The sequence below is a fragment of the Setaria italica genome, chromosome VII (genome assembly GCF_000263155.2).
Source record: "Setaria italica strain Yugu1 chromosome VII, Setaria_italica_v2.0, whole genome shotgun sequence".
Lineage (NCBI taxonomy): Eukaryota > Viridiplantae > Streptophyta > Magnoliopsida > Poales > Poaceae > Setaria > Setaria italica.
Window position 1 is genome coordinate 28,524,799 of NC_028456.1, and position 13,802 is coordinate 28,538,600.

The 13,802-nt window shown below is 45.4% G+C and overlaps 2 protein-coding genes and 1 long non-coding RNA gene across 3 annotated transcripts; 1 reads left to right on the forward strand and 2 right to left on the reverse strand.

Annotated features, from left to right (window-relative positions):
- Nucleotides 1–3,541: 3,541 nt before the first annotated feature.
- Nucleotides 3,542–8,399, reverse strand: LOC105914846. Its single transcript, XR_001164558.2, has 3 exons — nucleotides 8,262–8,399; nucleotides 5,284–5,400; nucleotides 3,542–4,163 (listed from the first exon to the last, which is right to left on the reverse strand). It is a non-coding gene; the product is annotated as an uncharacterized LOC105914846 (long non-coding RNA).
- On the forward strand, nucleotides 3,888–11,634 carry LOC101782898 (putative ABC transporter C family member 15). Its single transcript, XM_012847701.2, has 11 exons — nucleotides 3,888–4,023; nucleotides 5,236–7,595; nucleotides 7,746–7,832; nucleotides 7,929–8,591; nucleotides 8,683–8,847; nucleotides 9,006–9,300; nucleotides 9,396–9,610; nucleotides 10,159–10,464; nucleotides 10,657–10,720; nucleotides 10,843–11,082; nucleotides 11,183–11,634. Exons 1-11 carry the CDS (start codon nucleotides 3,939–3,941, stop codon nucleotides 11,302–11,304), a joined length of 4,602 nt encoding a protein of 1,533 aa, XP_012703155.2. The 5' UTR covers nucleotides 3,888–3,938; the 3' UTR covers nucleotides 11,305–11,634.
- Nucleotides 9,150–12,632, reverse strand: LOC101782225. Its single transcript, XM_004976574.3, has 2 exons — nucleotides 11,640–12,632; nucleotides 9,150–9,279 (listed from the first exon to the last, which is right to left on the reverse strand). The coding sequence occupies exons 1-2, from the start codon at nucleotides 12,122–12,124 to the stop codon at nucleotides 9,267–9,269; spliced, it is 498 nt and encodes a 165-aa protein (XP_004976631.1). The 5' UTR covers nucleotides 12,125–12,632; the 3' UTR covers nucleotides 9,150–9,266.
- Nucleotides 12,633–13,802: the final 1,170 nt, after the last annotated feature.

Genomic DNA, 13,802 nt, shown 5'->3' on the forward strand with positions numbered 1-13,802 from the left:
ATTATTATGTCTAGGTGTATAATAATATCTATGAATCTAGAAAAGTTAAAATAACCTATAATTTGGAACGAAGGGAATAGCCAGCTAGTTACGGTCTTGAGTGACTTACCTTCTCAAGTCTCCCATTGACGTGATGGACCACTATATAGGACTGTTATATTGTTTTGACGGCTGATCACTCTACTGCTGAATGGTCAAGTAGAGTAGAAAATGAGGCCTCTCGATCAGGCATATAGGATAAGGTAGGAAAATGAAGCCATTTTATCTACTGTTCGCAAGTCTTTGTTTTGGCCGGGAGTGCAATCTCCTTACGTGGCCACTAACCCTCGAGTGAGTCACAGCGACATCCGTGCATTTGGCTACCTAGCTCCAGCAATTATTGCACAAGGGAGCAATGATCAGACGCCACCACGCCAGAGTGCATGGAGGCTATCAGCAGATCGGAAAAGGAAACCCAAAGCATGCTCTGATCCGCGGTCTCTCTCTAGCCACCAACTGCTGCATTTTGCATATATGTATACACGTGACTGTACTGTGCCCACCACTCGGAAAAAAAGCTTTGCACGAATAAAAAGGATTAGCCTTGCATGCCCATCTCGATCCATGACATGTCACGCGCGCATTTCTCCAGTCGATTTTGATTCTCCATTTTGGTGGTGTCAGTGTGTCTTGCTTGTAGCTGACGACGACGTGTGGTCTAGACCTGTCCTGTCAGCAGTTACATGTTACTGTTAGCTGTAGTCGCGTGAGGTTGAGCGTGCGCCCAATCCCTAGGATTCTAAGTAGCTCACGCACGTGGGTGTAGCGGCGCGTACGATGGATATTGTTGCATCCAGCTGCCGCGTGTGGTTACTCGCATGTGTGCGCGCGCACGCGCCCGTATCATTGTCGTACGCGTGTACCGTAACGTACTGTGTGCGCGTGCGCCCCGGCCTGTAGCGTGCGTGCATGCATGCATGCACACGGCGGCTGCAATGCGACGACGCCTCGTCGTGTGCGTGTGCGCTGTGCCCATCGATCACTCTGTGTACGTGCAGGCGGTTAGCTGCACACGCGCATGTGAGCAAGTGAGATGAGACGCCAGCGAGGTGGGGGTACTGTGTCTTCTGTGTGCAGGCAGGTGCAGCAGCTTTGCTACTATAGCCGCATGCGCGCGCCCACGAACTCGACAAAGAAACCGACAGGGCGCCCGCACCAAGCCCACCATGCGTCGTCGTCTTCGTCGATGGGTCCGCGTCAGGTTTCGGGACGGTAGGGCGGTGGGAGCCCACGTTCGATGGGTGGAAACACGCGTCGCCGTCGATGCGGATCGGCGTTTTCGTCGCCGGGCGCAGCTGGGATCATGAGGCCGGGAGCGCCGCGCCCCCGGGCTCGCTCGTGGCTGCAGCTGCTGATGGCCAGGACACCCCGCCGCGCCAGTCCAGGGCAGAGCGCGGACAAGAAACGCGAACTAAGCAGTGACATCATTTTGTACTCGATCGGTCCTACCCTATAGCCACCTGTATTCACCACATATACCATGCATATGCTATGACTCCCCTTTTTTAATGTAAAAAAATGTCGCCAAGCTACATGGTGTGAAAAAAATAAATAAAACTCTTGGTGGAGCCTCGAGAAGTTAGGAAAAATTTGCACTTGGAAACGGCTACCCAAGGTCTGTACACAGAAACGCTTGGTACTCCTTTTCAAAAAAAAAAAAACGCTTGGTAAATTCCTTCCTCACTTGTCACCGCGCGGTGAAACGGCGGCTAGCCGCGTGCACGGCTCCGTACATGCATGGAGGATGGAGCGCGCGCGTGCCTGCCGCCGATGAGGGTGGGCCGCCGTGGTTGCTTGCATGTGCCGCCGCTGCTGCCCTGCTCACCGGATCGCCGGCTTTCTTCCTTGTCTTTTGGGGGCTCATGCTCATGCTGCATCTCGGTTTCTACGCTGCTGCAGAAGCGCCGCGTCAGTTTGCTCTCTCTTTCCCTACCATTTCCCGCTGTCCCTTCTGCTGTAAACTTTTTCTACAAAGTCCGCACGCCCACAAGCAATACAAGTACACAGGGATTCCGAGGGCATGCCGAAAGCGAAGGCCACAACTTTAAGAGCATCTCCGAGGGTCTAAACTGAATCAATACTTTTTTCAACAGCAAGAAAGAGACTAGTTTAGAGTTAGCTGAATCAATATTTTACTTGTTGAACAGTAGGAAAAGGAAGAGACTAGCTAAAAGGTAAGAGATAGTTTGGAACGTTTCTCGGTATCCTTCTCCCTCGCAGCATATTACTCAATGCTACCTTCTTCCTTTCATATTTAATTTCTTAGAGCTAGTGCTAGCTAATACCATTGAAGACGCCGTATGCTGCGGCATGCATCACCATCTCACATCAGATTTTTAGCATCAAATTAACAGAACACCTCACCAAATCCAGTCTCTTCCTCTTGTCTGGCCCGGCAGTAAAGTTCCTTATCACCCACCAATTCTTTTGATCCGACAGACGACTGAGGTAGAGGATTTTATGGCATATCGTCCGCCCGTGTTCGGTGACGACGATTGTCGACCGGCATGTGCTTGGATCGGATTCGTTGGGCTCAATTCTGTCGAGTCAGGTTTGTTTCATTCCCTAGCATCTAGTAGCTGCAAGTTAAGATCGCTTCGACACAAAAACTAATACCCAACGCCGTCTGTCTGCATCTTCGTGCTACAAAATTACTCCCTCCGTTCTGCAAGGATTGTCTATGCATGGCCTCCGGATTAAACATTTAGCAATGCTTGTCTACTGATTACTGAAGATATGAAAAACATACTTCCGTCTCTAATTAAATATGGAGTCATAAAACGGGGGACATTGAATCTGAAAAGTCACTTCGTGCAACCATGACCCCACCTCGTGTCAAGTCAAGTCACGCATCCTCCACTAAAGAATGTACGTACAGGCTTCCGTGTCCGGGCTTTCCACCGTAAAATTTCCTTGCCGCTTTGCGCGCGAACGCGATCGATCGGTCCGTGCGTGCCTGATCTAGACAAATCATTGGGGCAATGATGGGGAATATATTGAGTGGCTTTCCGTTTCCAGAGCAGTTCGTGCTTCCCCGATTTCGTTCCACGGCCTGGCTCTCTTGTCCGTGAGCTGCAAGGCGTTTCGCGCATCAGTGTGCCGATGGCTCCATGGGCAATTTTTTTCTTGCATGAACCTGCTTGGACCACTTCTCATACTGTACAATATAATACAATTTTTTCACAGGAAGCTCCACATTAGTACTCACTCCCAATTATTATTTATTTTTATTCATTTTACTTTTTTTTATATAACTTTTGCTACGTATGAAGACATACGGCCCGTTCGGCAGTTCTGGCTGCACAGCTACAGGCCTTACGTTAGCTTTCTTGAACGCTGGCTGTAGCAGCAGCAGCTGTGCAGCCAACACTACTGACCAGGCCGATAGCATATATATACGTGCACAGTAAAAGTTATGAATTTATTAAAGTCAAAACAGATAGTAATTTGGAACGGAGGGAGTAATACCCTAGCAAAATAATGGCAATAAACGCAGCTAATATTGTACCAGCAAAATTAGCAAAACATATCTTTGCATTAATTTGCTGAACTGATTATGTACAAATTTGCAATCCAACTGTTTAGTGTACACTGTACAGTCAAAAACAAATTCTTAGCATAAGTAAAATACTGATAGGCAGCGGCGTTTTTCCTACGGGCCGTGCGGGGCGCGCCCGGCGAAAAACTGCATGATCGGGATCTGCGGGCACCATGACACGCCAAAAGCGCAACCATCAGGGGTGTCTCAGGCGGCGTCTCCAGTCTCCACCTCCACTATAAACCGTCACCAGTTCACCACCGCCTCCCCCCTCTATTTCTCTCCTCCCTCCCTCCAATTCCATCCCTCTCTTGGTCTCTCTCTCTCTCTCTCTCGCTCGCTCGCTCATTGGGCAGACACGATGGAGAGAGGGAGCCTGCAGCTCCCGGTTCTCGCGAGGATCCCCAAGATGTTTATCCGCGGGGGCTTGCTCGATGATTCCTCAGGTAACTCTTCGTCCGGGATTAATCTCAGCATCTGCATCTGCATGCGTCTGGTTCTTTTCTTCAGCATATCCACGAACGCAGTTACACCGCATACCGTTCTCCTTCACCCCATTTTCCTTTTCAATTCTGCTTTCCTGATCCTGCAATGTTTGCAAAGATGGACATCAGTGGAACAGAAATAAGTGAAGCAGTAGGGTGCATGTGTAAATACTACAAGCAGTAGTATCCAAGGAACAAAAAGTCGTTCATAATTTTGATATATATAGCTCTAGTGTTTTAGTGATACGTACTCATTTACGTAAGTGAGATATTACACTACCCACAGTGTCCAAACACTTTGGCCTTCATCTAATAAAAAAATTACTTTAGCAGTTGTAGAAATTTATTCAAAGCATGTCCTGTTAGGAAAACACAGCAATCTGGGATGGCAGCAGGCAAGTCATGGCCAGTGATTGCCTTTCAGTTCCATGCCCATCCAACTAGCGTCCAACTCTCTCCATCTCTAGGAGTTTAGGACCTAACACCTCTTCTGCTGTCAGATAACATTACAATCGTAGCATGAAAACAAAATACTGAACGAGTAAACATTTATAGTGCAATCAGAGAATGTTTCTGTCAGCACATGAGGTTACTGGATACAGTAATATTTATCACTTTGGCTGGAAGTCGACAAATATTTAGTAGTTGACTAGTTTTGGTTCATCAAAGTAGACCTTCAGGTAAAGGAGAACGCCAGTATGAAAGATATAGCCACTTGGGGTGTAGTTCACATCACTACTTAACTAGGCAGCTAATTAAGCTGACGAAAGCTCAAAAAAAGGCATAAAAACAAAATGCATTGTCTAATCAATCTTGACAAGAGTAAAGCAGAATGAGCCTGGATGTGACTCTCTCTTATCCTACAACCAACTATGGCTTGAAGTAGAAAGCAAACAAAATTTATAACATGGCGTATAGCATAGTTTACCACTTTACCTCAACTGAAACTCCCCAAACCGGAGAAAAAGGATTGGAATTATTCGCCCCCCCCCCCCCCCCCCCCCAAACAGTTTACATGGTAGGTCAATTTTAGCAGCTTATATTCAGTTTTAAATAATATTTGGAAGGACAACTTCAAAATTTAGTCCCAAAAAGCTAATGTTGGTTCTTGATAATCCAATGATGTATTCTGCCATTTGATTTTGACATGAAATTCGCAATGTATTATTACAGATTATACTACATTGCCCTATATGCAAGAGTGGCAGGAGCTATATTCACCTTGCTTCTGGATGACCACTTTTGCACTGATACAACTGATATTCATCATGAGTATATCGGCTCAATTTCTGTTCAAGAAAATCAGATGGTGGAGACAAAGATTGAAGACTGCAACTCCTGACAGCAATAAACAGCATCAGGAACACGAAATTACAGACATAAAGCTGGGTATCTCATATAAAGCATGCAAAGCTTGTTGCCTGCTTCTATTAGCCGCTCATGTTGTGAGGACAGTATTTCCACAGTTACATGAAAAAATAAGTGATTGCAAGTATCCCCCCTTTATTCTTTGTGAAGGTTTGCAGGTGCTATCATGGCTAATATTAGCATTAGCAGTATTCGGTTTTCAGAAAACAAAATCTGCAAAACTTCCATTGATAATTCGGTCCTGGTGGATATTTAACTTTCTGCAATCAGTCACCATTGTGACACTTGATCTCAGGTCAATTTTGACAGTTAATGAAGATATAGGATTTGAAGAAGGGATCGATCTATTCATGCTTGTTGTTTGCACTTATCTGTTTGCAATTTCAGCCAGAGGGAAAACAGGAATCACATTTACATACAGCAACATAACAGAGCCACTATTGAGTCCATCTGTGGGACAACAGGCTGAAGCCAAAAGGGCATGTCCATATGGAAGAGCAAGTATTGTTGGACTTGTCACATTCTCCTGGATGAACCCTGTCTTTGCTATTGGATACAAGAAACCTCTAGAGAAGAATGATGTGCCAGATGTTGATGGCAAAGACTCCGCTGAGTTTCTGTCTGATTCATTCAAAAAGATCATAGATGATGTTGAACGCAGGCATGGTTTAAGTACTTCGTCAATCTATAGAGCAATGTTTCTATTTATGAGACGGAAAGCAATGATCAACGCAGGATTTGCAGTATTAAGTGCCAGTGCATCCTATGTCGGACCCTCACTGATTAATGACTTGGTGAAATTCCTTGGGGGGCAGAGGCAATATGGACTCAGAAGAGGTTACATTCTCGCTGTTGCATTTCTAAGTGCCAAAGTCGTGGAGACCATAGCGCAGAGGCAGTGGATTTTTGGAGCACGACAACTCGGGATGCGCCTGCGAGCTGCTTTGATATCCCACATCTATCAAAAGGGGCTCCGCTTATCTTGCAGTTCAAGGCAGAAGCATACTAGTGGAGAGATCATAAACTACATGAGTGTAGATGTACAAAGGATAACTGATGTCATATGGTATACGAACTACATCTGGATGCTACCCGTTCAGCTTTCATTAGCTGTCTATGTTCTCCATAGAAACTTAGGGGTTGGGGCCTGGGCTGGTTTAGCAGTGACATTGGCAATAATGGCATGCAATATTCCACTAACCAGAATGCAAAAGAGGTTGCAAGGCAAGATCATGGTTGCCAAAGACAATAGAATGAAGGCAACAACGGAAGTCCTTAGAAGCATGAAAATACTGAAACTTCAAGCATGGGATATTAAGTATCTTCAAAAGTTGGAAGCTTTACGAGGTGAAGAGTACAATTGGCTATGGAAATCTGTGAGGTTGTCAGCTCTAACAACATTCATATTTTGGGGGTCGCCTGCATTCATTTCCTCCATAACATTTGGGTCATGTATATTGATGGGGATTCCTCTGACGGCTGGAACTGTTTTGTCAGCTCTTGCAACATTCCGTATGCTACAAGATCCAATTTTCACACTTCCTGACTTGCTTTCAGTGTTTGCTCAGGGAAAAGTTTCAGCTGATAGAGTGGCAAAATACCTCGAGGAAGAAGAATTGAAATGTGATGCAGTTATAGAAGTACCAAGAAATGAAACAGACTATGATGTGGAGATTGATCATGGAATATTCAGCTGGGAACTGGAGACGACTTCTCCAACTCTGACAGATGTTGATTTAAAAGTAAAGAGAGGGATGAAAGTGGCTATCTGTGGAATGGTCGGCTCTGGAAAGTCCAGTCTATTATCATGCATACTTGGGGAGATGCCAAAGCTAGATGGTACTGTCAGGGTCAGTGGTAGCAAAGCATATGTTCCTCAAACTGCCTGGATCCTGTCTGGGAACATCAGGGAAAACATTCTGTTTGGAAAACCATATGACAAGGACAAGTATGAAAAGATCATAAAAGCCTGTGCACTGACAAAAGACCTTGAGTTGTTTGCAAATGGGGATTTGACTGAGATTGGTGAAAGAGGAATTAACATGAGTGGTGGACAGAAACAGAGAATTCAGATTGCAAGGTCGGTGTATGAGGATGCAGATATTTACCTCTTTGATGATCCTTTTAGTGCAGTAGATGCTCACACTGGAAGCCAGCTTTTCAAGGTTCGTTTCGTAGTTCCAATAAATGCACAGCTATCTTAAGCTTTGTAATAGTAATCTGACAATTTGACTGTTTTGAGTCTCAACATTGATTCAGAAATGGATAAAATAATTGGCTCATATCTAAGCAAATAAAATAATTTTATCCTGCAGGATTGTGTAATGGGAATTCTTAAAGACAAAACAGTATTGTACGTGACCCATCAAGTCGAATTCCTTCCAGCCGCAGACCTTATACTGGTACTTGTCCAAAAATACTTTTAGTTTTACTTATCATGTCCAGGGTCCAAAGTTTAAAGTTGCCAAATAACTAACCACGTGGATTCAAAATAATAGGTCATGCAAGATGGAAAAATCGTGCAGAAAGGGAAATTTGATGAGCTCCTTCAACAGAATATAGGATTTGAAGCTATAGTAGGAGCCCATAGCCAGGCTCTTGAATCTGTTATGAATGCTGAGAGTTCCAGCAGAATGCTGTCAGACAACCGAAAATCAGCAGACAGTGAGGATGAGCTTGATACAGAAAATGAAATGGACGATCAACTTCAGGGCATAACAAAGCAAGAGTCTGCACATGATGTCTCACAAGACATCAGTGAGAAGGGGAGGTTGACGCAAGAAGAAGAACGAGAAAAGGGAGGCATTGGCAAGAAGGTCTACTGGGCATACCTGAGGGCAGTTCATGGTGGAGCCTTAGTGCCACTAACAATAGCCGCACAGTCATTCTTCCAAATATTTCAGGTAGCAAGCAACTATTGGATGGCATGGGCATCTCCTCCGACATCTGCAACCACTCCAATGGTTGGATTAGGCCTCCTCTTCTCTGTATATATAGCACTATCTATGGGAAGTGCCCTGTGCGTCTTGGCTCGGTCCTTGCTCGTGTCACTGATTGGTCTACTAACATCAGAAAAGTTCTTCAAGAACATGCTCCACTGCATCATGCATGCCCCAATGTCTTTCTTTGACTCCACACCTACAGGCAGAATTTTGAACAGGGTTAGTGCTGATTTAATTTTATGAACATTTTATCCTCTCACATACTTACACACCACCTAAACTAATTAATGTGTGTTTTTGTGTGGAACAGGCCTCTAATGACCAAAGTGTTCTAGATCTGGAAATAGCAAACAAGCTTGGCTGGTGTGTGTTTTCAATCATACAAATTCTGGGAACCATTGGTGTTATGTCACAAGTTGCATGGCCAGTTTTTGCTATCTTTGTTCCAGTGACCGTGGTCTGTTTCCTGTGTCAAGTACGAACCTTTAAAAATGATCTTCTGTTTATAATTAGCATTTTCCTATTACTTTTGTGTACCATGAATTCTAGGAAGATTTCCTAGCAGCTTCCTCTTTATTGATGGTCACTCATTTCACAAAATGCTGAACCTGTACACTTTCTGTATGTGTGCAGCGCTACTACATACCAACAGCAAGAGAGTTGGCTCGTTTATCACAAATTCAAAGGGCTCCAATCCTACATCATTTTGCAGAATCGCTAGCAGGAGCATCAAGTATTAGAGCATTTGGGCAGAAAGATCGTTTCAGAAAAGCAAACCTTGGTCTTGTTGACAACCACTCCAGGCCATGGTTCCATAACATCTCTTCAATGGAGTGGCTTTCTTTCAGGCTAAACATGCTATCCAACTTTGTCTTTGCCTTTTCTTTAACTCTGCTAGTGAGCCTTCCTGAAGGTTTTATAAACCCAAGTAAGCTCTATATGCACATAAGCTCACGCTGACTACAAAATCCTCAAGCTATCTTATGTTTGATAATTGTCAAACTAATATGATTGTACGTACAGGCATTGCTGGACTTGCAGTGACTTATGCATTGAACCTCAATTCTCAGCTGGCATCCATAATTTGGAACATTTGCAACACAGAAAACAAAATGATATCTGTTGAAAGAATAATGCAATACTCCAGGATCCCTAGCGAGGCACCTCTCACAGTTGACCACTACCGCCCACCAAACAGCTGGCCAGAAGCTGGAACTATCAATATAAGATCCTTGGAGGTATGTATAGAATTATAATGAGTTCTGACCCACTATAAGTGTGAGTAATCAAGTGTGAATGTGTACAGTATTACTTAGCAAACCCAAACAAATCTCACACGGAGACTAGCTAGCCTGAAAAACTGATATTTAAGAATTATGTCTGAAATTGAATAATTGTATGCTCAACTAAAGGTTAAACAACCTGCAGAAAATGCTGCAGAGCAGAACTAATCTCAGGAAAGTGCCGAGTTAATGATGTTTTACCAAAGAGGGTAATATGCACATATTTTAAAATATGAGAGAAAAATAATGAGCATACTTTTTATGCTTTCTCATGCACCAAAAGTAGTTATATGGTTACATAAGCTAAGGGGATTGCCACAGAATGCCAAGAATGAAAAAACACATAAGACTGGAGTGGCAGATATAGATGCCAGTTAACTGTGTTTTCTCTATAATGAGAGTGGAAGTCTTTTTTATTTTTCAGAAGGGAAACTTAAAATTTTATTTACCCTGATACATGCACTTTCTCAATTGTAGTCACCTAATGTTCTTTGCTTTTACAGGTTCGATATGCGGAGCATCTCCCATCTGTTTTGAGAAACATATCATGCACAATTCCAGGAAGGAAGAAGGTAGGAATTGTAGGACGCACTGGTAGTGGAAAGTCCACATTTATCCAAGCACTTTTCAGGATCGTCGAACCAAGGGAAGGAACAATTGAAATCGACAATGTTGACATCTGCAAAATAGGGCTGCATGATTTACGTGGCAGACTTAGCATCATCCCACAGGATCCAACTATGTTTGAGGGAACAGTCAGAGGGAATCTGGATCCCCTAAACGAGTATTCTGATCATCGCGTGTGGGAGGTAACTTAATGAACATTTAAAAACCTCTGGCGATTCTGATATTAATTAAAACTGTAACTTGATCAAAATTCAATCTGTAAATAAAAAAACAGAATGCCAAGATTATAGAAAAGCGTGCTGACTAGGGCAAAGAGGTTTTAGTTTTTGAAACATATGATAAGGAATCTGTTTTCACCCTCTCCTTTTGGACAGATTTTGGACAAATGCCAGCTTGGTGACATAGTTCGGCAAAGCCCAAAGAAGCTGGACTCGACAGGTAATGCATTCTGAGTACAGTAGCCAAATGTAAAAAATTAAGATCGAGGGATATGAAATTCTAGTTGGTTGATACTATAACAATATGTTCATTGGGATTGTAACATGAGATATCTCTTGCAGTTGTTGAGAATGGGGAGAACTGGAGTGTTGGACAGAGGCAGCTGTTTTGCCTTGGAAGGGTTCTGCTAAAGCGAAGCAACGTTCTTGTGCTCGATGAGGCAACTGCTTCAGTTGACTCCTCTACTGATGCGGTTATCCAAGAAACAATCCGCGAGGAATTCGGGAATTGCACGGTCTTGACAATAGCTCACAGAATCCACACTGTAATTGATAGTGATCTCATTCTTGTTTTCAGTGAAGGTATGCCACGTGATATGAAGCACCAGTTCTCTACATTTATTAGATGTAGCTGCTGGATTACTGACATATGTGCGCTCTAATGAATTATCATGATGAGCAGGAAGAATTATAGAATACGACACGCCATCAAAATTACTGGAGAATGAGAGCTCTGAATTCTCCAGACTCATAAAGGAGTACTCGCGGCGATCACATGGCTTCAGTGGAACAGCAAACAGTTGAACGGCAACAAGAACAGCATGAGGCCAAGATGGTGAAGCTCGATATGGAAGTTGACTGACTACCACACAATATCTCGAAATGTGACAAGTACGCACCAAAACTACGCGGGCCGGATTTACAAGGGATGGCCCTGCCATACTAGCTCTTAGTTTAAGATGATTCAGAGAATTGGAGTGATGTTAGTTTATTATTACTGTTGATGCAAGGAAATGTTGAAAAAAGAAACAAGAAATTGGCAGCTATGCCGTGTAAATTATGCACTGAAAAGTAACCATGAAGTTGGATGAAAACAAGCAGAACTGAATGAACAAGTACTGGTTTAGTGGACAACTTACATCCAGCGCTGTAGGGGCTCCGGAGCATATGTACTAATGTACTCGCTGGGGTTTGCGAAGAGTGCGGCCATCTTTGCACCTGATGGGCCACCGGCGGCGACCTTGGAGATGATCCTGAAGACGCGGACGTGGAACCGGAGCAAGATCGACAGCGGGCTCCGGTCCCTGATGGGGATGGGCGGCAGGAAACGCTCCAGGTAATGCTCCGCGTCGGCCGACTGCCCCGACCGCAGCATCCGCTCGACGCGCGCAGCCTCAAACACCTCCACAGGCTTCCCCGCCCTGATCAGGAAGCAAAAGAGTGTCAGGACAAAGCGGGACGGTGAATCGATCTGCATCCGAGGCAGGGAAATCAATGGATAGTAGATCAAGGGTCTGATCTGATTGGGTACAGATAGAAATTGAGGTAGCGAGCGTACTCGCGGTGGATCTTCAGGAAAGCGGAACACCGGCGAGTCCCAAACGGAGCGCCGCCGCATCGCCATCGAGTACGGGTTCCAAATATGAAGGATGAAAACACGCGGAACTGAATGAACAAGTACTAAACCTGTGGCGGACCGTGCGCGACCATGCCTGCACACGGAGCACGGCCGGCGTTGCGAGCTTACTCACCGATCAGAGGTGAAGGAACGGACAGCAGCTAAGTAGATGGTAGCGGGATGCGGCGACGGCGCGGCGAACTCACATCCGCGTTGGTCGCTCGCTGTCCCCATCCGCGGCTCCGCGCGCGCTCCTCTGCCACAAATGCCGACGCTCGAGCGACCCCAGAACGTACGCGCGCAGAGGGGAGGGTTGGGGTTGGTTGGTCCACGCCCTGGGGAGCGCCGCCGCCGCCGCCCGCCCGCCGGAGCCCTTGTGGAAGCGGCGGCGAGCGACCGGCGTAACCGATATTTACAAATCAGTCCCAAACTTTACAGATAAGACCCTAATTTGGATCGCGACTATTAATCTCGATCCAAATTTTTGCAAATAACTCCCTAAACTGGATCGTGATTATTAATCGCGATTCCATATTTTCAAATAACCCATAATCGCGATCCAATATTTTCAAATAACCCCCTATTCTCCCTTGGTTAGAGGGGCTGCTGTTAGGTCCTCGCCAGTGGCTGCCGCCGTCGTTGGCCTCGCTGTGCGTGTCCGGACAACCTAGTCAAATCGAGCATCGTTAGCGCCCTGTCCGAGCGAGTAGTTCCCATCTCACAGTGCCCGCTGTCATCCTGTTCGGCCTGCATCCTCGGAGGCACACAGAGTAGAGCAACACGAGGAGCTCTGCTGGGGTATATCCTCGTCTTCTCCACCATCTGGGGGCGTTTATGGCACGTTCAAACAGCTGTCGTCTATAAGTGTAAGCCACGTCACATAAAGATAGTAAAATAGATAAGTTGTACAAAAGTTCTTTGTAATGTTATCCGTAAAATATTTAATTCACGAGTGAATCTATAAATTGATGTGATCAAACATAAACCATATCTTTGTAGGTTATTTTGTGGTTTGTTTGGCTGATTTAGCACCTATATGATTAATATAACCATTTGTGGTACAAAATTTATGAGAAGATAGCCGCGACCGGTAAAAGCAAATAAATTCAAAAATTTCTAAGCCTATAAATCTTGTCATTCGTAAGTTTTGTTATTCCATTAGAAATTTTATTACTTACATGAACATCTAGAGCATAATTTGAAGTCGCGTTCGGCTGAATTTATAAATCCGCTAAAAATGACTGATTCAGTGTGGGCCAAGTACAGCATGCACCAGTATCCTATCCGATGGTGTGAGGTCCACCGCGCACCGTTTCTCTGCTCTTTCTCTCTCTCCTACCCACGGACCAATATCTTATCCAAAAGCAGCGCGGCGGCGAACTCGGTGGGCAGCAGCGAGCTTCGCGGGCGGCGCGGCGGCAGCCAGCTTCGTGGGCGGCGACGGTGGGAAGCCGAGCCCGGCGGGTGGCCGCGAGCTTCACACACAGGTGACGTTCGGGGGGTGGCAACGGCGGTCGGCCACGAGCTTCATGGGCGACGCGACGGTGTCCGACTTTGCGAACGGCGGCGGCGGCGACCTGAGTAGACAGAGAGTAGGTTTGCGCCATCTCTCCCTCTTCCAATGTCAGGCTTCACCCGCCGCCGCACCGGATCCGCCCGAGCCGTCGCCGGCTGCAGGCGAGGC

Excerpts from the sequence above, each read along its gene's own strand:
- LOC101782898 (XM_012847701.2), top strand. The coding sequence starts at position 3,939 with ATGGAGAGAGGGAGCCTGCAGCTCCCGGTTCTCGCGAGGATCCCCAAG. Across the intron at positions 8,592-8,682 it reads CAGGCAGAATTTTGAACAGG|GCCTCTAATGACCAAAGTGT; the intron begins GTTAGTGCTGAT and ends TGTGTGGAACAG. Across the intron at positions 9,611-10,158 it reads TCAATATAAGATCCTTGGAG|GTTCGATATGCGGAGCATCT; the intron begins GTATGTATAGAA and ends TTGCTTTTACAG.
- LOC101782225 (XM_004976574.3), bottom strand. The coding sequence starts at position 12,124 with ATGGCGATGCGGCGGCGCTCCGTTTGGGACTCGCCGGTGTTCCGCTTT.